This window comes from Mustelus asterias, unplaced genomic scaffold (assembly GCF_964213995.1).
Source record: "Mustelus asterias unplaced genomic scaffold, sMusAst1.hap1.1 HAP1_SCAFFOLD_152, whole genome shotgun sequence".
Lineage (NCBI taxonomy): Eukaryota > Metazoa > Chordata > Chondrichthyes > Carcharhiniformes > Triakidae > Mustelus > Mustelus asterias.
In genome coordinates, this window is record NW_027590173.1 from 531,950 (window position 1) to 555,205 (window position 23,256).

General features: G+C 45.1%; 2 protein-coding genes and 3 non-coding genes across 5 annotated transcripts in view; 3 read left to right on the forward strand and 2 right to left on the reverse strand.

Moving 5' to 3' along the window:
* LOC144485064 (uncharacterized) overlaps window positions 1-23,256 on the forward strand; it is a 213,841-nt gene that overhangs the window by 66,839 nt on the left and 123,746 nt on the right. The window lies entirely within an intron of this gene.
* trnaw-cca (transfer RNA tryptophan (anticodon CCA)) lies at window positions 6,509-6,580 on the reverse strand. Its single transcript has one exon. It is a non-coding gene; the product is annotated as a tRNA-Trp (tRNA).
* Window positions 6,927-7,008, forward strand: trnas-gcu (transfer RNA serine (anticodon GCU)). Its single transcript has one exon. It is a non-coding gene; the product is annotated as a tRNA-Ser (tRNA).
* Window positions 13,821-14,486, reverse strand: LOC144485079 (histone H1-like). Its single transcript, XM_078203372.1, has one exon. The coding sequence runs from the start codon at window positions 14,484-14,486 to the stop codon at window positions 13,821-13,823; it is 666 nt and encodes a 221-aa protein (XP_078059498.1).
* trnas-uga (transfer RNA serine (anticodon UGA)) lies at window positions 20,738-20,819 on the forward strand. The gene has a single exon. It is a non-coding gene; the product is annotated as a tRNA-Ser (tRNA).

A 23,256-nucleotide genomic window follows, 5' to 3' on the forward strand; every position in this document is an offset into this window, starting at 1 on the left:
CCCTTTCCACCCAGAGTGGGGTATAAAGGTGATGGTCCCTCCTTCTTGCCTCAGTTCAGACGAGGTCAGCTAAAAGGGTGTGCTCCTGTTCTCAGAGAATAAAAGCCTATTAGTTTTCCCTCACTCTCAGAAGTCTCCGCGTTGTAATTGATAGTGCATCAATGATGTATAGAGCTTTGGTGAGGCCACAGCTGGAATTGTGTGTGCAGTTCTGGTTGTCACATTATAGAAAGGATGTGACTGCATTGGAGGGGATGCAGAGGAGATTTACCTGGGTGCTGCCTGGGATGGAACATTTAAGTTATGAAGAGAGGTTGGATACTCTTGGGTTGTTTTTGTTGAAGCAGAGAAGACTGAGGGGGCAACCTGATTGAGGTGTTTAAGATTGAGGGGAATGGACAGGGTGGATAGGGAGCAGCTGTTCCCCTTAGTTGAAGGGTCAGTTACGAGGGGACACAAGTTAAAAGTGAGGGGTGTGAGGTTTAGGGGGGAGTTGAGGAAAAATGTTTTTACCCAGAGGGTGGTGACAGTCAGGAATGCACTGCCTGGGAAAGTGGTGGAGGCGGGGTGCCTCACATCCTTTAAAAAGTACCTGGATGAGTACTTTGCATGCCATAACATTCAAGGCTATGGGCCAAGTGCTGGCAAGTGGGATTAGGTGCCCAGGTCAGAGCATTTCATGCATCGGTGCAGACTTGATGAGCCGAAGGGCCTCTTCTGCACTGTAATATTCTGTGATACATGGCCTTATTACCCAAGCTTGAAAAGTTCTTTACTCAGTTACTGTATTTTGTGTGTCATAATAAACTACAGAAATTTGGTTCATGTCTCAATAGTCAATTTGTTTATCCCATATAGAATTGTTGATATTTCAAAAGCGTTGCCTGATTCTGTGGTGAATGCTGAAAATGCAGTGACTTTTGGAAAACCTGTCAGAAACATAGTGTGATTTCTATTTATGTATTGTTTGATGTTGTTGCCGTTCTTGTTTTTAATACTGTGACTGTGTGGCATCAAGATAAATAAATGAGTCATGATCGAACTGAATGGTGGAAAAGAGTCAATGCGCCTTGTGGGGGGCCAAGGATAGATCCTTGGGTGATTCGGGAGGTAACAGCGCAGGAGTGGGAAGAGAAACCATTGCGGGTGATGTTGTGCTTAAGACCAGAAAGAGAAGAATGGAACTGGGGAGTGCCATCTTACCCAGCTGAACAATCTCTCCACCTATCCCCCACTATTGACATAGTTGACTGCACCATCCTGCTCCAATACCTTCCCACTGTCAGGTCAGTGTTCACAGCAGATGAAGATGTTAATGTACCTGACAACCTGAGGAAACTAATGATGAATGAAGGGCTGGGCCTCAGGAAACGAGTGGAGAGAAAGCTGGAGTTCTCAATCATCTTCGTCTCGGCCGGCAGCTCCTCCATCTCAATGTGTGTGGTGAGATCAGGCCATTCTGCTCAGTCAGGAGCACCCAGACTGACTGCAAGAGAGAGAGAGGCTGCAATTAGAACCAAACAATGAGGGAGACCCACTGAGAGTAACCAAGCCCTGGCCCCAGACACAGGGCACTGGAAGATCCCAGTATTTCTCCCTGGCCGATGCAGAGTGAGGTTCTCTAACCCGGTGTGGCACTGCGCCCCACACAAGAACACAGGAAGATCCCAGTCTCTGTGCTGATTGGTGTGACGGGGTTTGCAGCGCCGAGACTGGGGAGCTGCAGCGTGACATGTTTACACAGGAAGCCGCCATTCGAAACCCTGAGCTGCGGATTGACAGCCGGGCGGGGCGGGATTCCCGCTGCCAAAACCCTTCCCCCATCCGAAGCCCCACCGCCGGCTCAGGATCTGGGCCCGGGGACTGAAGCCACGGGCCGGACATTTACCGCCGCCCGGTGTCTGATGGGACCAGTGTGTACCCCCGCCCTCTGTCCAATCACAGTCACCGACCTGTGACCGACAGCTGAGAAAACCAATCAGAAATTGAGTCATTTCTGTTATCCAATAGACACTGCGCTGATTGAGTGATGGCTGCATCATCCAATCAGTGAGCTCAGTCTGTCTGAAATGTGCGCGAACAATGGAAATGACGTTTTAATCTTGACCAATAGAGCGACATGCTCCAAACAACACCCGCCCACATCACGATTGACATCGGCCTGAACCAATCGAAGAACGCCGCTGTAACACATACACCAATCGGAATGCGGCGCTGATCTTCGGCTCCATCAACGTCACTCCCAGCCCAGCGTCATTGCGTCATACCATTCGATCCGCGGCTAAAACCAATGAGAAATCAGACAGCTGGAGGCGGGTAAAGAATCCTTAAAGCGGAACCGCTATTAGAATTACCGTTGTACAACTCTAATTTACTTACGATAGTTAAAGCAACAACAGGATTGGTGAAAGTCAGAGCGTGAGAGAAGTAGAACTCGGGGGAAAGGAAGGAGGAAATAAATGTAGGAAACGCGATAGAAATGAAAGGAGAGGAAAGGAAGATGGAGGCAGTGAGGTTTAGAGAGGGAATTCTGGAGCTGAGTCCCTGAGAATTGAAAGCACAGCCATCACTGGTGGAGTGAATCGATGATGTGGAGATGCTGTTTCTGGGGGTGTTTCCGAGTTGGGAATGGTGGAAACGATCTTTAGTTTTCTGCATGTTGCAAACTAAAGTCTCATCTGCTTCTCAGAAGGAATTCTCAGTGAGCTGGGGCTAAGTTTCTGAGTTAGCACCCACACAAGCTTTACCTGGAGCTCAATTACTGAAGCGGGATTTTGTCTTTCTCATCAGGACGGTGCAGGCTGAACAGGTGCAGTGTTGCAGTGAGGAAAATGAAAAAGAGAATTGGTGCAATGATACAACCTTATTTGGCTGCAGTTTTTACTGAATGGGGTTTGTGTTGGTTCACTGGGTTAGGATCACTGACTGCATGTATTTGTGGAGTGTTTTAGGTTCATTTATTAACATCGCAAGTAGGCGTACATTAAAACTGCAATGAAGTTACTGTGAAAATTCCCCAGTCGCCACACTCCAGCGCCTGTTCGGATACACTGAGGGAGAATTTAACATGGTCAATGCACCTAACAAGTGCATTTTTCGGACTGTGGGAGGAAAATGGAGCACCTGGAGAACACTCACGCAGAAACAGGGAAATGTGCAGACACTGCACAGATAGTGATCCAAGCCGGGAAGCAAACCCGGGTCACTGGTGCTGTGAGGCAGCAGTGCTAACCACTGTGCAACCATGAGGAGAGGGTGCTGACACATGTCCATGAGAAGCCAAGTCTGACGATAATAGCGAGAGTCATACAGTACAGAAGAGGCACTTTGACCCATCACGTCTGCACCAACAAACCTACATTAAATCTACAAGTATTCCTACCTTCCAGCACTTGGCTCGTAGCATTGAAAGTTATGACATTTCAAGTGTTCATCCACATACTTTGTAAAATTAGTGAGTTTTCCCACCTCTACTACCTCTCCAGGCATTGCAATCCAGACTCTGACCATGCTTTGGATGAAAAAATGTTTCTCTCAAATCCCCTCTAAACTTTCTGCCCCTCACCTTAAAATTCTGCTTCCTTGGTATCAACCCTGCAACTAGGAGGAACAGCTGCTTCCTATCCACCCTTTCCATAACCCTCATAATCTTATACACCTCAATCAGGTCTCCCCTCAGCCTTCTCTGCTGTAAAGAAAATGACGCGAGCCAATATAGTCTCTCTTCCTAGTTCAAATTCTCCATCCCAGTCAACATCCTGGTGAATGGCCTCTGCACCCTCTCCAGTACAATCATATCCTTTCTCCAGTGATTTGACCAGAACTGCACTCAGTGCTCCAACTATGGCCTCACCAAAGTTTTGTATCGGTCCAACATTGTCTTGCTGCTCTTATAATCATACATTAATACTCCATTCCTCATGTTTCATGAAGCTTCGCAACTCACAGAGTGAAAGGCTCTTTTATCATCAAAAAATACAATGTACGGCAGCTGGAGTTTTCCCTTGCACTTTCAGGGATCTAGGAATCAGTGGATCATCTAGAGATAGAACGAAAAGAATATTTTCACAGTATTTATTCACATGGTACTAACATCAGGTTGCAGTAGTTATGAGCCGACTGCGTGGCCTTATGGATAAAGTGTCTGACTTTGGTGTTTGTAGTAATGATATCAGAAAATTGCAGGTTTGAGTTCTGTCACGGTCGTTTCTGGTGGAGCATCCTGAGAACCGATCTCCCACATCATATTAAATCCACATTTTCTTCCAAACATTGCAGGGTGCTTTCTCAGAATGTAGATCCTTGTTATTTTATTAATTCAATTCTAAAATAATCTTAGCTCTGAACAATTCCACAATATCTGTTTGATCTGGATAAATTATTGATGTTCCCAACTAGAGCAAAATGCTTTGTATTGATTGGGTGATTGAAATTCTGTGGAGGCAATTCTAATTTCCTCAGGACGAGGTTTAATAATGAGCTGAATGAAGTGTTTTTGTTTGCAGGGATGAAAGGTTATGTCACTGGGCTGGTAAACCAGAGGCCCGCACTGATCTTTGGAGGCATGGAGTAAGTCCCACCATAGCAGCTGGTGAAATTTAAATTAACTGATTTGATACACAGAATTATTGATCAAAAACAGAAACAGGAGTAGGCCATTCAGCCGAAATAAGTCTGGACTTGAAACCAAGCCTCAGAAATGGCGGCCTTGAAATTCCTGTTGATTGGTTTCCCACAGGAAACATTTTCACTGAACAACAGAGAACATTTCACACAACAGGAAACACCTTTGCAGAACAGAAAATAAAAATTCTGCTCAAGATGGCTCATATTTACATAACCGGGAATCTGGTCAGACCCCATTTGGAATATTGTGAGCAGTTTTGGGCCCCATATCTAAGGAAGGATGTGCTGGCCTTGGAAAGGGTCCAGAGGAGGTTCACAAGAATGGTCCCTGGAATGAAGAGCTTGTCGTATAAGGAACAGTTGAGGACTCTGGATCTGTATTCCTTGGAGTTTAGAAGAATGAGGGGGCATCTTATTGAAACTTACAGGATACTGCGAGGCCCGGATAGAGTGGGCATGGAGAGGATGTTTCCACTCATAGGAAAAATTAGAACCAGATGGCACAACCTGAGGCAAAAGGGACGATTCTTTAAAACAGAGATGAGGATGAATTTATTCAGCCAGAGAGTGGTGAATCTGTGGAACTCTTTGCTGCAGAAGGCTGTGGAGGTCAGGTCATTGCGTGTCTTTAAGACAGAAATAGATAGATTCTTGATTAATAAGGGGATCATGGGTTATGGGGAAAAGGCAGGATAATGAGGATGAGAAAAATATATGATTGAATGGTGGAGCAGACTCAAAGGTCCAAGTGGCATAATTCTGCTCCCATGTCTTATGAATATATTTACACAACAGGGATGAATTTGACACAACCACAGCAAAGATCTGTCAACGGCAGAGACACAGTTTCACAACAGAGAGAACAGTTACACAGCAGAGAGTGCAGTTACACTTACATGAAATTAATTTTAAAACAAGGTCTATCTTTATGTAACAGAAGATCCCTTTTCAAACATAATCAGTTGTTCCATCTCAGTATCTTGTTGGTTTGTTCGGTACCTTCTCTGTCTATCGCTCTGTGTGTGTCCTGATCATCTCTTACTGCTTCTCTGTGTGTCTTTCTCTGTTTGATTCGGGCTGATGTTAAGTGTTATTGTCCAGCCAGGGTGCGCTTCCCAACACGTGGGTCTTGTTTGAAATACAAATACAATGAATAGTTTCCTCTCACCCACGCAACAGGAATAGACAGGAAGCGGCAACGTTTCGGGGCAGAGTGGCTGGACCCATAACCCAGAGGTCGATGGATCGAAACCATCATCTGCTATCATGTTCTCACGAACATCAAATCGTAACATTCGGCTGCTGCCCAAAGGCAAATCTGGGTTTTCTCGACAGTAAATTTGTTTCATCATCTTGATTTTCATTAACTGGGAACACAGCGCATATGTCCCAGGTTCACAGGAAGTAGTCTCACAACACCAGGTGAAAGTCCAACAGGTTTATTTGGTAGCATGAGCTTTCGGAGAGTTGCCCTTTCATTAAATGGTTGGACAGCTTATTCAGCCAAAAGCACGGGATTAATTCCTGTATCGGTTGAGATTGTTCATGAAGGCCCGGCTTCGAAGCCTTGCTCCTCTCTTGACGTGTGAATCATCCTGTTAAATCGCCACAGTCAGCTGTCTCCTTTGATGACCCATAGGAACATCTAAGTCTGTGGACCTTGCTTTAATTTTACAAGCAATGAACACCTCACAACTCTGACACATTGTTTCAGATATAAAACTGTGCAAAAACAAAACTGAGCATGCGAACCGGAAGCATCCCTAAAATATCATTTCTACCATCGTTTTGAAATTTGTCATTTCGGGAACAATTGCAAACAATCAACTTTACCAAGATACCAATTTTACCCAGATACAAAATCCGACGCAGAAAAGCTTCGTGAGCCTGACGTGATTTGAACACGCAACCTTCTGATCTGGAGTCAGACGCGCTACCGTTGCGCCACAAGCTCAGACTGCTTGCTGCATTTTACATCCGGGTTATGTTCGGTGAATTCAAAATCAAACTGGGACCAGGGAATGGAACTGTCTCCCTCTTTACTTTCTGTGGTTACACATCGAATGGAAGAGCAGCAGCGAACCGGATTAACAAGAAAGCAGCAACACAGCGTTATCCTGCGGGAGAAATATGTTCTTTGTTACGGGTGTTAAAACACCCTGGTTTGGTGAAAAGTCAAAAGAGAAAACGCTAGAAAATCTCAGCAGGTCTGGCAGCATCCGCAAGGAGAGAAAAGAGCTGACATTTCAAGCCCAGACATTTCAAGCCCTTTGTCAAAGCTTGGTGAGAAGTTATTACGTGACGAGGTGGCCGAGTGGTTAAGGCGATGGACTGCTCATCCATTGTGCTCTGCACGCGTGGGTTCGAATCCCATCCTCGTCGGTGATGTTTTGAGGTTCACGGAACCAAGATGAAGTTTGAACACACAGGCTTGAGAGAATAGTCCAGAACAATTCCCATAATTCTCATCATAGAACATAGAACATTACAGCGCAGAACAGGCCCTTCGGCCCATGATGTTGCACCAACCAGTTAAAAAAAAAACTGTGACCCTCCAACCTAAACCAATTTCTTTTCGTCCATGAACCTATCTACGGATCTCTTAAACGCCCCCAAACTAGGCGCATTTACAACTGATGCTGGCAGGGCATTCCAATCCCTCACCACCCTCTGGGTAAAGAACCTACCCCTGACATCGGTTCTATAACTACCCCCCCTCAATTTAAAGCCATGCCCCCTCGTGCTGGATTTCTCCATCAGAGGAAAAAGGCTATCACTATCCACCCTATCTAAACCTCTAATCATCTTATATGTTTCAATAAGATCCCCTCTTAGCCGCCGCCTTTCCAGCGAAAACAATCCCAAATCCCTCAGCCTCTCCTCATAGGATCTCCCCTCCATACCAGGCAACATCCTGGTAAACCTCCTCTGCACCCTCTCCAAAGCCTCCACATCCCTCCTGTAATGTGGGGACCAGAACTGCACACAGCACTCCAAGTGCGGCCGCACCAGAGTTGTGTACAGTTGCAACATAACGCTACGACTCCTAAATTCAATCCCCCTACCAATAAACGCCAAGACACCATATGCCTTCTTAACAACCTTATCTACTTGATTCCCAACTTTCAGGGATCTATGCACACATACACCTAGATCCCTCTGCTCCTCCACACTATTCAAAGTCCTCCCGTTAGCCCTATACTCAACACATCTGTTATTCCTACCAAAGTGAATTACCTCACACTTCTCCGCATTAAACTCCATCCGCCACCTCTCGGCCCAACTTTGCAACCTGTCTAAGTCTTCCTGCAAACTACGACACCCTTCCTCACTGTCTACCACACCACCGACTTTGGTGTCATCAGCAAATTTGCTAATCCACCCAACTATACCCTCATCCAGATCATTAATAAATATTACAAACAGCAGTGGCCCCAAAACAGATCCCTGAGGTACACCACTTGTAACCGCACTCCATGATGAATATTTACTATCAACCACCACCCTCTGTTTCCTATCCGCTAGCCAATTCCTGATCCAATTTCCTAGATCACCCCCAATCCCATACATCTGCATTTTCTGCAGAAGCCTACCATGGTGAACCTTATCAAACGCCTTACTAAAATCCATATATACCACGTCCACTGCCTTGCCCCCATCCACCTCCTTGGTCACTTTCTCAAAAAACTCAATAAGGTTAGTAAGGCACGACCTACCTGCCACAAAACCATGCTGACTATCACCTATCAATTCATTACTCTCCAAATAACTATAAATCCTATCCCTTATAATTTTTTCCAACATCTTGCCGACAACAGAAGTGAGACTCACCGGTCTATAATTCCCGGGGAAGTCTCTGTTCCCCTTCTTAAACAATGGGACAACATTCGCTAACCTCCAATCTTCTGGTACTATACCAGAGGCCAACGACGACCTGAAGATCAGAGCCAGAGGCTCTGCAATCACTTCTCTTGCCTCCCAGAGAATCCTTGGATAAATCCCATCCGGACCAGGGGATTTATCTATTTTCAGACCCTCCAGAATATCCTGCACATCCTCCTTATCAACTGTAATACTGTCTATTCTACTCCCCTGCAACCCAGTGTCCTCCTCAGCTATATTCATGTCCCCTTGCGTGAACACCGAAGAGAAATATTGGTTCAATGCTTCACCAATCTCCTCCGGTTCCACACATAACTTCCCTCTGCCATCTATAACTGGCCCTAAACTTGCCCTAACCAACCTTCTGTTCTTGACATACCTATAGAACGCCTTAGGATTCTCTTTAACCCTATCCGCCAAAGTCTTCTCATGTCCCCTTTTAGCCCTTCTAAGCTCGCTCTTCAACTCCCTCTTAGCCAATCTAAAGCTTTCTAGTGCACTACCCGAGTGCTCACGTCTCATCCGAACATAAGCCTCCTTTTTCTTTTTAACCAACAAAGAAACTTTTTTGGTGCACCACGGTTCCCTAGCCCTACCAGTTCCTCCTTGCCTGACAGGGACATACCTATCACAGACTCGCAGTAGCTGCTCCTTGAAAAAACTCCACATGTCGGACGTTCCCAGTCCCTGTAATCTCCTAGTCCAACCTATGTTTCCTAATTCTCTCCTAATAGCCTCATAATTACCCTTCCCCCAGCTAAAACCACTGGCCCGAGGTTCATGCCTATCCCTTTCCATCACTAAGGTGAACGTAACCGAATTGTGGTCACTATCACCAAAATGCACACCAACTTCCAAGTCTAGCACCTGGTCTGGCTCATTTCCCAGCACCAGATCCAATATAGCCTCACCTCTAGTTGGCCTGTCTACATACTGAGTCAAAAAACCTTCCTGCACGCTTTGAACAAAAACTGACCCCTCTGAGGAAACTCGATCTGACAGTCAATTCAAATCAGGGCACCCGCTTTCTACACGAGTTTGCCACCATGTCAACATGTGGTTTCGGAAGCTCCAAAGCAGACGCCAGTGGCAGATTTTGTCTTTCCAGAATCGGCAGGTCAGCCATGAAAATTAGTGCTATATTAACTGGTCTGGCCATGCTAAATAGCCCCTTAGTGTCAGGGGGATTAGCATGGTAAACATATGGGGTCACGGGGATTCATTCTGGGTGGGATTGTTGTCGGTGTAGGCTTGATGGGCCGAATGTCCTCCAAGTTCGAGGCGGCAGTTTCGCTTCTCTGAGAAGATTGACACACCAGTTCCTAATTTCTTCAAATTTTACCCAGAAAGCTGACTCCGGTGAGATTCGGACATTTCACAAGACAATGACTAGCAGTCTAACATGCTGGTATCCACTGCCGCAAACAGGTCCACAGCAGACGCCATTTCCCTGGCCCTGCACTCAACCCTGGAACACCTAGATAACAAGGATACCTCTGTCAGACTCCTATTTATTGACTACAGCTCAGCCTTCAACACCATTATTCCCAGGAAACTCATCTCCAAACTCTGTGGCCTGGGCCTCGGCACCTCCCTCTGCGACTGGATCCTGAACTTCCGAACTCACAGACTTACTTTGCATGAAGTTGATCTTTCCTTCCACCCGAGCTATGACTGTAACACGACATTCTGCACTCTCTTGTTTCCTTCTCTATGAATGGTATGCCTTGTCTATATAGTGCACAAGAAACAATACTTTAACAATACTTTTTCACTGTATGTTAACACGTGACAATAATAAATCAAATGAAATCAAATCAAAAATGCCATTCTTTGTGCCACAGAGACATTGCTGCAGCAACTATTCCCCGTTCCCATCTGGCAATTTCTGATGTCGTCGAACAGACAGTTGAAAAGTTCAGCAATTGGGCAGCGATTACATTTCAAAAATACTTTATCATCATTAAAATATTTTGGGACGTCCTATGGTTGTGAAAAGAGCTACAGAAATTCCAGTCGAACTCCGAAAGGACACAGACAGGTTGGTGGAATGGGAGGACATGTGGCAGATGATGAATGAAGTGATTCATTTTGTTGGGAATAACACAAAGCGACAATATAAAATAAAGGATTTAATTCCAAAAGGGGGTGCAAGAACAGCAGGACATATTTGGACATGTGTATATGTCATTGAAGGTGGCAGGACAGTTTTTAAGTGCCGTTAATAAAACATACTGTATCCTCCAGTTTATAACTGAAAACAAGAAGTTTATACAAATTTACGGCAAAGAAAATGCAGATGTGCTGTTAGATATTTTCAGCCTTGCCCCTCGCCTGAGGTGTAGTAATCCTGAGGCTAAATCAACACCATTAAGCTCTCCCTGTTGAGATGGGGAACAGCGGATGGTCATTTGGGATTATGGTGACTTTACCTTTATATCTGTGCCATATTCAGAATATGTTTTGCATTATCTGCTGATTTTCGAGGATTGGGATCTTTCTGATTCTGTTGGTAGAACTGTGCGTGTGGAAGCAATTTGTTCTGGTGGTCAGCTCCCGGAACAGTAAAGTAGTTTGGAATCCATTCTGTATTTGCAATCTCTGGGATTGTAAACGAGTTGATGGATCTCCTCATTCTGGATCTTCAATGCATTTTTTCAGCGTTGCTGACTGGGCTTGCATTTTTTTAAAAATTAATTCATGGGATATGGGTGCCACTGGCTGACCAGTATTTATTGCCCAACTCGAGTTGCCTGCGGGCAATTGAGAGTCAACCACATTGCTGTGGCTCTGGAATCACATGTCGGCCAGACTGTGTAAAGACGGCAGATTTTGGTCCCGAGAGGACCAGATAGATTAATACAACAATCGACAAGGGTTTCATGGTCATCAGGAGATCCTTAATTCCACATATTTTTTATTGAATTCAAATTCCACTGCCTTGTCAGGATTTGAACCCGGGTCCCCAGAATACGAGCTAAGTTTCAGATTTCAGCGATGATTCCACAAGGCCAAGGTCTCCAAATTTCCTTTGAACTGAGTGGCTTGGTAGGCCACCTCTGAGGGCCTTCAACATTGTTGTGGGTCGGGAGTTGTATGTAAGCCAGTCCAGGTAAGAATTCCTTCCCTGAAGAGCATTAGTGCTTCGGTTGTCTTTTTTTTACGAAAGTTGATTCAAGGCCATTAATTCCAGATATTTTTATTGATTTTGAATTTCGCCATCTGTCGTGGTGGGAGATGTGTGAGTGTTGGTCTGTGAGAGCTTGTGTGGGTGTGTGTGTGTGAGAGAGAGAGAGTGATGGAGATTCACTCATTTTCAGTGAATGTGAATTAACCCCTTATATTCATACACGGACACTGTGATCCCCTTGCCCTTGCGAATTCCTAAGAAGTAATTATACCACTGATATCCATTGTCGTAGCGTCTGCATGGTTTCCCCAATGTACCATGCCTCGGGACATCCTTTCCTGCAGCGTATCAGGTACCTGCAGACGCTACGACAATGGATGAATGAACACCGCTCGACAATCACCAGGCAAGACTGTTCTCTTCCTGTGGGGGAGCACTTCAGCAGTCACGGGCATTCAGCCTTGGATCTTCAGGTAAGCGTTCTCCAAGGCGGCCTTCACGACACACGACAGCGCAGAGTCGCTGAGCAGAAACTGATAGCCAAGTTCCGCACACATGAGGACGGCCTAAACCGGGATGTTGGATTTATGTCACATTATCAGTAACCCCCACAGCTTTCCCCCTGATCTTGCAGAATCTTACTAGCTGTTCTGTCTGGAGACAATACACATCTCTTTAACCTGTGTTTAATGTTCCCTCCACCCACATTATCTGTACCTTTAAGACCTGGCTGGCTGTAGAGATTTGCATTCTAATTAGTATTCTGTAACTTGATTTCTGTGTCTCTGTGCACTGTTGGAAAACAGATTTTCACTCCATCTGACGAAGGGGCAGCGCTCCGAAAGCTTATGGTATTTGCTACCAAATAAACCTGTTGGACTTTAACCTGGTGTTGTGAGACTTCTTACTGTCCTTTCCCTCTGCCAGACATGATGATTCTTCACTCAGATCTCTGCACAATATGAGAGGAAATCTTTCAGGCTCCTTTTATACAGGCCGCCCCGACCTGACTGAGGAAGGCGGAGTGAGAGAGCAGAGAGGGGAGGAGACAGAGTGAAGAATAAACACAGAGCGGGAGGGAGGAGAGAGCCGGACTGACACACACACACACAGAACGGCCCCTGATCTTTCAGCTCCACCTCCAGTTTCTGCAACCGCCAATTTCAACCCGTTTATTAACAATGGAAGCGAAACACAGCTCCCCAAACAAACCCGTCACAAACAAGTGTTTCCACAAACCCGCAGCTTTGAAATATGGAATCAAACAGAAAATGCTGCAAATAATCAGCAGCTCCGGCAGCTTTTGTGAAGAGAGAGAGAGACAGAGTTAACGTTTCGGGTCGTGACTTTGTTCTTTTGTGTTTTTAAACCTGGTCCCGTAATAATTCCCAGTCAGTAATATTCCGACCTAAACACAGTCGATTCTATAGCAAGAATCTTCCTCCGCAACATCCTCACACACATCTGCTTCTCGCTGTTTGCAAACACTCTATTGAAGCTGCTTGGGGCAATCTCCTGTGTTAAAATTAAGGGAGTCAGGATGGCCGAGCGGTCTAAGGCCGCAGTCTCCTCTGGAGGCGTGGGTTCAAATCCCACTCCTGACATTGATGTTTGGCGAAGAATTGCCGTCTCACAGCGCCAGGCACCTGGGTTCGATTCCCGGCTGAGGTCTCTGTCTGTGTGGAGTTTGAACATTCTCCCTCGGCTTTCTCCGGTTTCCTCCCGCACACTAATCATAGAAGTGCGTGTTAGGTTGACTGGCCATGCTAAATTGCACCGGAGTGTCGGGGAGTAAGTAGGGTCAATAAATAGGGTCATGGGGATCCGGACTGGGTGGGATTGTGGTCGGTGCAGACTCGATGGGACGATTGGCCTCCTTCTGCACTGCAGGGATTCGGTTAAAAATGAGGCGCGAATGCGGTGTTTCGCCGCCAGTGTTACTGAATCTACCAGACATCTTTATTATGAGAGAAAGTGGCGATTGAACAAATGTGAAATTCAAATGAAATTCAGCCTCTGCTGTGTTTCGCTTTAGTCTGAATTTGAAATGATCTCTATTGAGAATGAGCCGGGCCGCGGGAGGGGGAATCATTTTCTTGCGGGATCAGCTCTTTCCTGAGAGATGTGGGTGGCTCTGAGAAGAGCCTTTGGGTTCAGAGGTTTACAATTTGCTCGGGTTGTTTCACTTCTTTCCTGACGCTTTCTTCGCTTTTGCTGCTTTCACTTTGGGTTTGGCCTTCGATTTAGTCGCTTTTTTGACAGACTTTCCGCCCGTCACCTTCTTCACAGGAGACTTTTTCTTCAGGGCTGCTTTCTTCACCGCCTTTTTTGGAGTTGCCGCCTTCTTGCTGCTTGTTTTCTTCACTGTTGATTTCTTCACTGGAGTTTTCTTTGCTGCGGGTTTCTTTGCTGCGGGTTTCTTGGCTGCTGCTTTCTTTGTTGTCACCTTCTTGGCCGCTGTTTTCTTTACTAAAGATTTCTTGGCTTTTGGTTTCTTCAACTTCTTTCCCATTTTCCCCGGGCTTTCCTTCTTAGCGAGTTTGAAGGAGCCGGAGGCGCCCTGTCCCTTTATCTGCACCAGAGACCCTGTCTCCACCTTCCTCTTGATCGTTAACCTGATCTGGGAGCCGCGCTTCCCCACATCCACTCCACTGCCAGCCAAAGCTTTCTTTATCGCGGCCAGGGACATCCCCTTGCGATCGCTGCAACCCGCCACAACATTGAGGATCTGCTCGCCTAACTTGGGACCGGCTGCCGCAGGTCGGGGAGCCGCCTTCTTCTTCCTGGGAGACTTCACTTGAGCGGGAGCGGCTGGAGGAGCCGTTTCGGCGGCTGCAGTTTCAGTCATATCCGAGAGTGTGTGGAAAATCTGTGTGAGTCAGAACTGGATCCGAAATGAACCCAGTGGTGGCGGCACAGAGCAACTTAAAGGCAGAGAGCGGACGGAGCAGAGACAAGCTGCTGTCAGCTCCCGGCTCCTCCAGCCTCTCTGTGTTTCTCTCTCCTAGTAAGAAGTTTAACAACACCAGGTTAAAGTCCAACAGGTTTATTTGATAGCAAAAGCCACACAAGCTTTCGAGGCTCTGAGCCCCTTCTTCAGGTGAGTGGGAATTCTGTTCACAAACAGAACTTATAAGACACAGACTCAATTTACATGAATAATGGTTGGAATGCGAATACTTACAACTAATCCAGTCTTTAAGAAACAAAACAATGGGAGTGGGGAGAGCATCAAGACAGGCTAAAAAGATGTGTATTGTCTCCAGACAAGACAGCCAGTGAAACTCTGCAGGTCCACGCAACTGTGGGAGTTACAAATAGTGTGACATAAATTCTGATTCTAGGATCGCATGATAAAGACTCAGGAGGAAAAAAGCAGAAATATTTATGTGAAATAGTGTGACATAAACCCAATATCCCGGTTGAGGCCGTCCTTGTGTGTGCGGAACCTGGCTATCAGTTTCTCTCTCCTAACAAACTCTCCCATTGCAATGAAATTCCGCCTCTCCAGAGATCCAGCTCACATCCTTCATGTCTCTGACACACGAATGTTTGCTGTTGAAAAGGTTTCACTCGAACTGAGAACTCCATTTTCCACTGAAACCCGTTTTACTGCTGCACTGATCGCGCTCTCACACGCGATAGCTGACATGTTCTCTACTTTTCCACTGAAATCTTGAATTTAGCGAAACAATTGCCTTGAAATCTCACTTTGGGGCTCAGCAGGGGGATTAAGGGAATCTTTGATTGGAAAATTGTTTTATTTTACACGAGAGACTCGGTGATCTCATGATCAGAACAGACACACAAACACAGTTGGATTAGTCTGACTCCTCCGTCCCTTTCATACACTCTCTCTTCCACAATATTCACATCTACACATTCACAGGACAAAACTTTCACCAACTGTAAGGTCCCAGGACGGAATTTCTCCTCCTTTTAGCCTTTGCTCTGTATCCCGGGGGCGTCGTTATAGTTTTTCGCCTCAGTAACTGTTAAACACTCTGAGTCCCGCTCCCCACAGATTGTCGTTGAATTCATTCATGGAATGTGAGTGTCGCTCTCTGGGTCAGCATTAGTTGCCCATCCCTAATTGCCCTTGGAAAGGTGGCGCTGAGCTGCCTTCTGGAACCGCTGCAGTCCATGGGGTGTACGGCCACATCTGTAAACCAGATTCCGCGGCAACAGACAGTTATAGCTGTTTTTTCAGTTATTATAGCGGTTGCAGACATCATTGTGTTTCTTTAGGGTGAAGATACAAATTAACTGCTCTCGGAGTCTCTCAATTTTCCTGTTTTATTTGTTTTTCCTGCACTGACAGGTAACAGTAAATCACAACCTCAACAACCAGTGACAGCCAGTTAAATATTCATCCCCCACTCGCTGATAATGGAGTTTCTGACAGTGGCAGACATGTTCTGACCATCCTCCGATTGGGCCCGAAGGTGACCAGATTCACTGTCAGAGCTGGACTTTCAGACTGAGGGGGTGGCAGAGCCAGGTGAGTGATGGTGGTGACTGTGCGAACATTTGACCAAGGGTCAGTTTCTGGCCATCACAGTGGTAATTCATTTAATTATCTATCGCAGGTCAGAACAATAGGTGGGCACTCCTAAAATAAAATTGACTAAAAATTCTCATCATCGCTGTGTTTCGAATGGAAAATCCACATTCAATTTGCTTTCAGCTGAAATGTTGTTCAAATGAAATTAAAGACCTCAAAACTAATCAATGAGTTCTCAGTCAGAAACAATAGTAAAAAGAAAGGTGGCCTAAACTGTCCAGAACTATGAGACAAGCCAAGTTCAGTTTACAAACTGTGCTATGGACACATCTGGTATCTGATGAAATCAGCAACTCAGGAAGTTCAGTAATTATAACGAATGAAAATAACGGTTGTTTAAGCAGAGTGAGCGATGGTGGTATAGGGGTGAGCATAACTGCCTTCCAAGCAGATGACCCAGGTTTGATTCCTGGCCAATGCATTGGTCATTTATTTTGAACCTTATCCACGGCCTCTTGTGTTTTAAACTGAGTGGACAAAAACAGGGCGAACGAAACATTTGACAGGAATGAAATAAAATGCAGATACCTTTTTCATTTTTTGTTCGGACATAATTCTTTTTTAATGAAAAATATTGGAAGAGAAAATCAAGTCTCTGACCGAATAAATGAATTTTCAGCCAGACACAAAGACTCAAAGTAAAAGTAGAGGAACAAATTTCAGCTCCCACACTGTGTGTTGCGCAATCCTGGTGCCTGATGAAGTTAATATGAACTTTACTGAGGTGGTTACATTATTCTGACAAATAAGATCTGCCAAAAGATAAAATACTGGAAAATCTCAGCAGGTCTGACAGCATCTGTAAAGAAAGAAAAGAGCTGATGTTTCGAGTCCAGATGACTCTTTGTCAAAGCTTTGACAACGGATCGTCTGGACTCGAAACGTCAGCTCTTTTCTCTCCTTACAGATGCTGCCAAACTTGCTGAGATTTTCCAGCATTTTCTCTTTTGGTTTCAGATTCCAGCATCCGCAGTGATTTGCTTTAATTTGTTAAATAAGCAGCTGCTGTGGCCGCGTGGTTAAGGCGTTGGATTTGAAACCCGATGGGGTTTCTCCGTGCAGATTCGAGCCCCGCTGCCAGCGAGTGTGATTGGAAATGTAGGCTTTAGACAGCCACAGAGTTGCAAATCCTATTTTTTTGGAAAGAATTATTTGGATCTCCAGCATGCTTTCAGCTACATAACAAGAAGGTGAGCTTGGAAAGGACACCTGAGTGTCCTCAGTCTGGCAAGGACAAGACAGGCCGAATGGATTCCTTCTATGCTGTTACATTTCTCTGGTTCTTTCTAAGGTGACATGAGGAAAATCAAAGCATGAGCAGAATGACAAAGGCATCAACAGGGGCACAAGGACAAAACAAGGTCTCACGTCAGAGGAAGATTTTTATTAATGACAAACAGAACATAAGAAATACATTTATTTAATTGAGCTGGATCCTGGAAAATGAAACAAACTTCGAACCAATCAGTGCCTGTCTGAGAACTGGCAAGGAATATGGCTGACATTGATCCGGTTCATAGTGAATTTGTTTATAGAATAATAGAATCATGCAGTACAGAAGAGGCTCTTCGGCCCATCGAGTCTGCTCTGACATCGAAGAAGCATCTGATCTCCAATCAAATCACATCTACCACCACTTGACCCATAGGCCTGAATGTTATGATATGCCAATTGCTGAACACATACTTTGAAAGGATGTGAGGCAACTTGCCTCCATCACCTTCCAAGGCAGCGCATTCCCGACCGTCACTACCCTTGGGTAAAAATGTTTTTCCGCACATCCACCCTAAACATCCTGCCCCTCACATTGAACCTATGTCCTCTTGTTACTGACCCTTCAACCAAGGGGAACAGCTGCTCCTATCCACTCTGTCGATGCCCTCATAATTTTGTACACCTCGATCAGGTCCCCCCTCAGTATTCTCTGCTCTCAAGAAAACAATCCAAGCCTCCCCAATCTCCCTTCAGAACTTACATGTTCCATCCCAGACAGCATCATGGTGAATTTCCTCTGCACCCCCTCCAGTGCAATCACATCCTTCCTATCTTGTGGCGACCAAAACTGCACACAGTACTCTAGCTGTGGCCCCACCAAAGTTCTATGCAACTCCAACATGACATTTTATTGCAGTCGATGCCCCGATTGTTAAAGACAAGTGCCCCATATGTTTTTTTTTCACCATCCTACTAACATACCCTTCTACCTTCAGAGATTATGGACAAACACGCCAATGTCCCTATATTCCACAGAACTTCCAAGTGCCATGCCCTTCATTGAATAATTCCTTGCCAAATTATTCCTTCCAAAGTGTGTTACCTCACATCTTTCGGGGTTAAATTCCACCTGCCACTTATCCGCCCATTTGACTATCCTGTCTATATCTTCTTGCAGACTAAGAAACTCACCCTCCCTTTCACCACCCAGCCAATCTTTATGCCATCTGCAAAGTCACTCATCCTACCCCGTCATTTATATTAATGATTTGGATGAGAATTTAGAAGGCATGGTTAGTACGTTGGCAAATTACACCAAGATTGGTGGCAGAGTGGACAATGAAGAAGGTTACCTCGGATTGCAGTGGGATCTTGATCAATTGAGTCAATGGGCCAATGAATGGCAGATGGAATTTGATTTAGATAAATGTAAGGTGATGTATTTTGGTGGATTAAACCACGACAAGACCTATTCAGTTCATGGTAAGACGTTGGGGTGAGTTATAAAACAAAGAGATCTCGGGGTACAGGTTCATAGCTCCTTGAAAGTGGAGTCACATGTGGACAGGGTGGTGAAGAAGACATTCGACATGCTTGGTTTCAGTGGTCAGAACATTGAACATGGGAGTTGGGACATCTTGTTGAAATTGTACAAGACATTCGTAAGGCCACGTTTGGAATACTGTGTACAGTTCTGGTCACCCTATTATGGGAGGGAAGGATATTAAACTAGAAAGAGTGCAGAAAAGATTTATTAGGATGCTACCAGGATTTGATGGTTTGAGTTATAAGGAGGGGTTGGATAGACTGGAACTTTTTTTTCCCCTGGAGCACAGGAGACCTAGAGGTGATATAAAGAGGCCTATATCATAATGAGGAAATAGATAAGGTAGATAGCCAACAGCTTTTCCCCACAATAAGGGAGTCTAAAACTAGAGAACATAGGTTTACGATGAGAGGGGAGGGATACAAAAGGGTCCAGAAGGGCAATTTATTTCACACAGAGTGGTGTGTGGAACGAGTTGCCAGAGGTAGTAGAGGCGGGTACCATTTTGTCTTTTAAAAATAATTTAGACAATTACATGGGTGAGCTGGATATACAGGGATATGGACCAAACACGGGCAATAGGGACGAACTGAATGGCAAAAATTGGGCGGCATGGACATGTTGTGCCGAAGGGCCTTTTTCCATGCTGTGAACCTCCATGACTCGATTTATTGACACAAACAGCAAATCCAAATTATTTTTCCCTGCTGCCATCTCCTGGCTGAACGCAAGTTGTGCAACAAGGTCACGATTCAATCAAACCTTCATAGATTGGAGTGAAATAACATCAACATGGTTCTGACCGATTAACATGATTGCAAAACATGATATTAATCAAATTCCATGTCCCAAGGATCTGCTTTCTGATTGGGCGACCCTGCTCACCCCGATCTATCGGAAAGTGTAAAACTCCCAGAACGGGAATGTCGGTTATATAATTCTCTAAGCTGTTATTTCTCTGCCACTTGATTGCTTGTGTATTCGTTCTATAAATACAGAGGGGGTGACAGAGCCAGGTGGTGTTGTGGTGACTGTGCGAGCATTTGACCAAGGGTCAGTTCCTGACCCAGAGTTTTGACTTATTTAATTGTCTATCTCTGGTCAGAACAGAAGGGGGACACTCCTAAAAAAAATCACCAAATATTCTCATCATCCATGTGTTTCTAACATAAAATCCAGCTTCAATTTCCGTTCAGTGGAAACTTTGTTCAAATGAACTGCAAATCTAATCAGAGTTATCAGTCAGAAACAACAGCAAAAAGGTGGCTCAAACTGTCCAGAGAAACGAGACAAGTGAAGTTCAGGTTAAAAAAATGGGCCAAGGACACACCTGGTGTCTGCTGAAATCAGCAACTAAGGTAGTTTTGTAATTATAACTAATGAAAATAACAACTGCTTACGCAGAGTGAGCGATGGTGGTCTCGTGGTGAGCATAGCTGCCTTGACCCGGGTTCGATTCCCGGCCATCGCATTGGTAATGTGTATTGGACATTATCGGCGCCCTCTTGTGGTTTACACGCAACATTTGACTGAAATGAAGTGGACTTTATTTTTCGGATGCAGAATTCGGGTTCAATTTGATTTTAATGAAAGGTTATTGAAAAAGAATAACAAGTCTCTGAACTAGTGAATGAGTTCTGGATCAGAGACAAAGATACAAATTAAAAGGAGACGAACAAATTTCAACTCACACGCTGTGCTCTGCATCATTCCGGTGCCTGATAAAGGTCCGTGAATGTTGCTAAGGCGGTTACATCACAACAGCAAATAAGCAGCTGCGATGGCCGAGTGGTTAAGGCGTTGGACTTGAAATCCAATGGGGTTTCCCCGCGCAGGTTCGAACCCTGCTCGCAGCGGGTGTGATTTGAAATATTAACTCTACTGCTTCAAGGCAGCAACTGGCTCAAAGAAGGTTCGCAAAGTTTTGGCATTTAGTATTTGGATCTCCATCGTGCATTCAGCTGCATGGCTCCGGGCTGGGCGCAGGAACATGGGCTTGGAAAGGACACCTGGGTGTCCTTATTATTTTGTAAATTGAATTTGTGTCTTTATATGCCCTGTTGTGAATAGAACACCCACTCACCTGATGAAGGAGCAGCAAGCTTTGTTACCAAATAAACCTGTTGGACTTTCACCTGGTGTTGTGAGATTTCTTGCTGTGGACTGGCATGGACTGGCATGGCAGGATAGGTTCAATGGCTTCCTTCTGTGCTGTTATTTTTCTATAATTCTTCCTGTGGTTCGATGAGAAAATTCATAACATGAACATTTTCTTTTAAAAGCAGCATCAAGGCACAAAGGCAAAATACGGTCTCATGTCAGAGGAAGATTCTTATGCAATGGCATAAGAATGCACACAGAGCATAAAAATACATTTCATCAGAATACATTGAATGAATATTTCAAAATGCTGCTTCGGTGATATCACATCATGTTCATTCAAACACATTGCAACAAGCTGGTCATTACTGGGCGTTCTGTATTCCTCGTTATAACAGTTTGGGAATGGAAGGAGCAGGTTCACATCTGCACATTGACAGGATCAAACTGTCTCAGATTGACAGCTCCCAGGACAGACTTTCCTCTCCTCTCGCTCTGTGCTGTGGATTCTCAGGGATTAGTTGGGGTTTCCCAGCTCAGTAACTGTAAAAGCCTCTGAGGCCAGCAATGCTCACAGTATCTGCTCCCCAAATTCAGGGGGCTGCAGCCAATCAGAGTTGTGCCTGATTTAACCCAGAACTGGTTGAAATGATGAAATTGTTCACAAGCTGAATTCTATTTGATCAGATGAAGATACAGATTGTGTGCACTCAGTCACTAAACAACAATAGCCCGCCTTCATATCGAGTGGATGAGAGTGGGTGGAGGGAGAGACAGAGACAGAGTGAGTTAGGGTGGTGAGAAACAGACGGCCAGACAATGTCTCAGTGACAGAAATCCTTGTAAATTCCAGCTTTAGCCAGAAAGATTCTCTTGGAGAAACAGAAGCTGCAGTATGTGGAAGAGACACGTTATTAATCCCACACTCAGGAACAGTGCTGCCTTTTGACAGAAGAGATGGGGAGAGGCAAAATAAACTGAATGGTCCAGTTCTAAACTGTGTGCAGGCTCAGAGGGAGTAGATTCAGGAAGATATTTGAAAGTGAGACAGTTTAGGAGAGTCGCTTGCAAAGTGGATGGGATCCTTGGCTTCACAAATGGAAGCACTGAATATCCATTGGATCCCGCATAATCCACAGTGTAAAAGGAGGCCATTTGCCCATTGCATCTGCACTGACTCTCTGGAAGAACATCTTTCGCCCATGGCTAACCCTCTTACTCTACACATCTTGGGTCACTAAGGGGCAATATATCATGTCTAATCCATTTATTCTGCACATCTTCAGTCTATGGGAGGAAACTGGAGCACCTGGGGAAACCCATGCAGATACAGGGAGAATGTGCAAACTCCACACAGTCAGCCATGGAGGAATTGAGCATGGGTCTCTGGCGCTCTGAAGCAGCAGCGCTAACCAGTGCCACTCTGCTGGTGCAACTTTAACAATCCAATTCCTTTCTGAATGCCTCACTTGAAGCTGCATCACCACATTGTCAGACAATGCATCCCAGAGCTGAACTACTCGCTGTGGGAAAGGGTTTTCTCATTATGCTTCAATCACTAATGAAGGGTCAGTAAATTGGTCCACGGGGGTGAAAGGGTTTCATATGATGTGACCCTTCGTAAACTGGGTCTGTATTCTCTGTGATTCACAAGCATGAGAGGCAAAACATTAAAACATACAAGATTCTGAAGGGGTTTGATTTTGTGGACATTGGGAGATTGCATAAGCTGGCTCAGTGTAAGGATCAGATCATTTCGGACTGACATGAGAATAAATTTCTGCACTCATTGGGTTGTGATCCTTTGACATGCTCCATTGTTGAATACACTAGTGGTGGCACAGTGGTTAGCATTGCTGCCTCAAAGCACCAGGGAACTGGGTTCAATTCCACCTTGGGTGATTGCCTGTATGATGTTTGCACATCCTCCCCATGTTTGCAATTCATCCCATTCTCCAAAGTTTAGATGGATTGACCATGCTAAACTGCCTGTTAGTGTCCCAAATATATTGGTTAGGGGGATTAGCAGAATATGTGGGGTTACCGGGATAGGTTCTGGGTGGGATGCTCTGTCAGAGAGTCAGTGCAGATTCAATGGATCAAATGGCCTCCATCTGCACTGCAGGTTATGACAGTCGATGACAATTAAGGCTGAGATAGACAAATTTTGGTTTCTCAGGGAATCAAGGGAGT

Excerpts from the sequence above, each read along its gene's own strand:
- LOC144485079 (XM_078203372.1), bottom strand. The coding sequence starts at position 14,486 with ATGACTGAAACTGCAGCCGCCGAAACGGCTCCTCCAGCCGCTCCCGCT.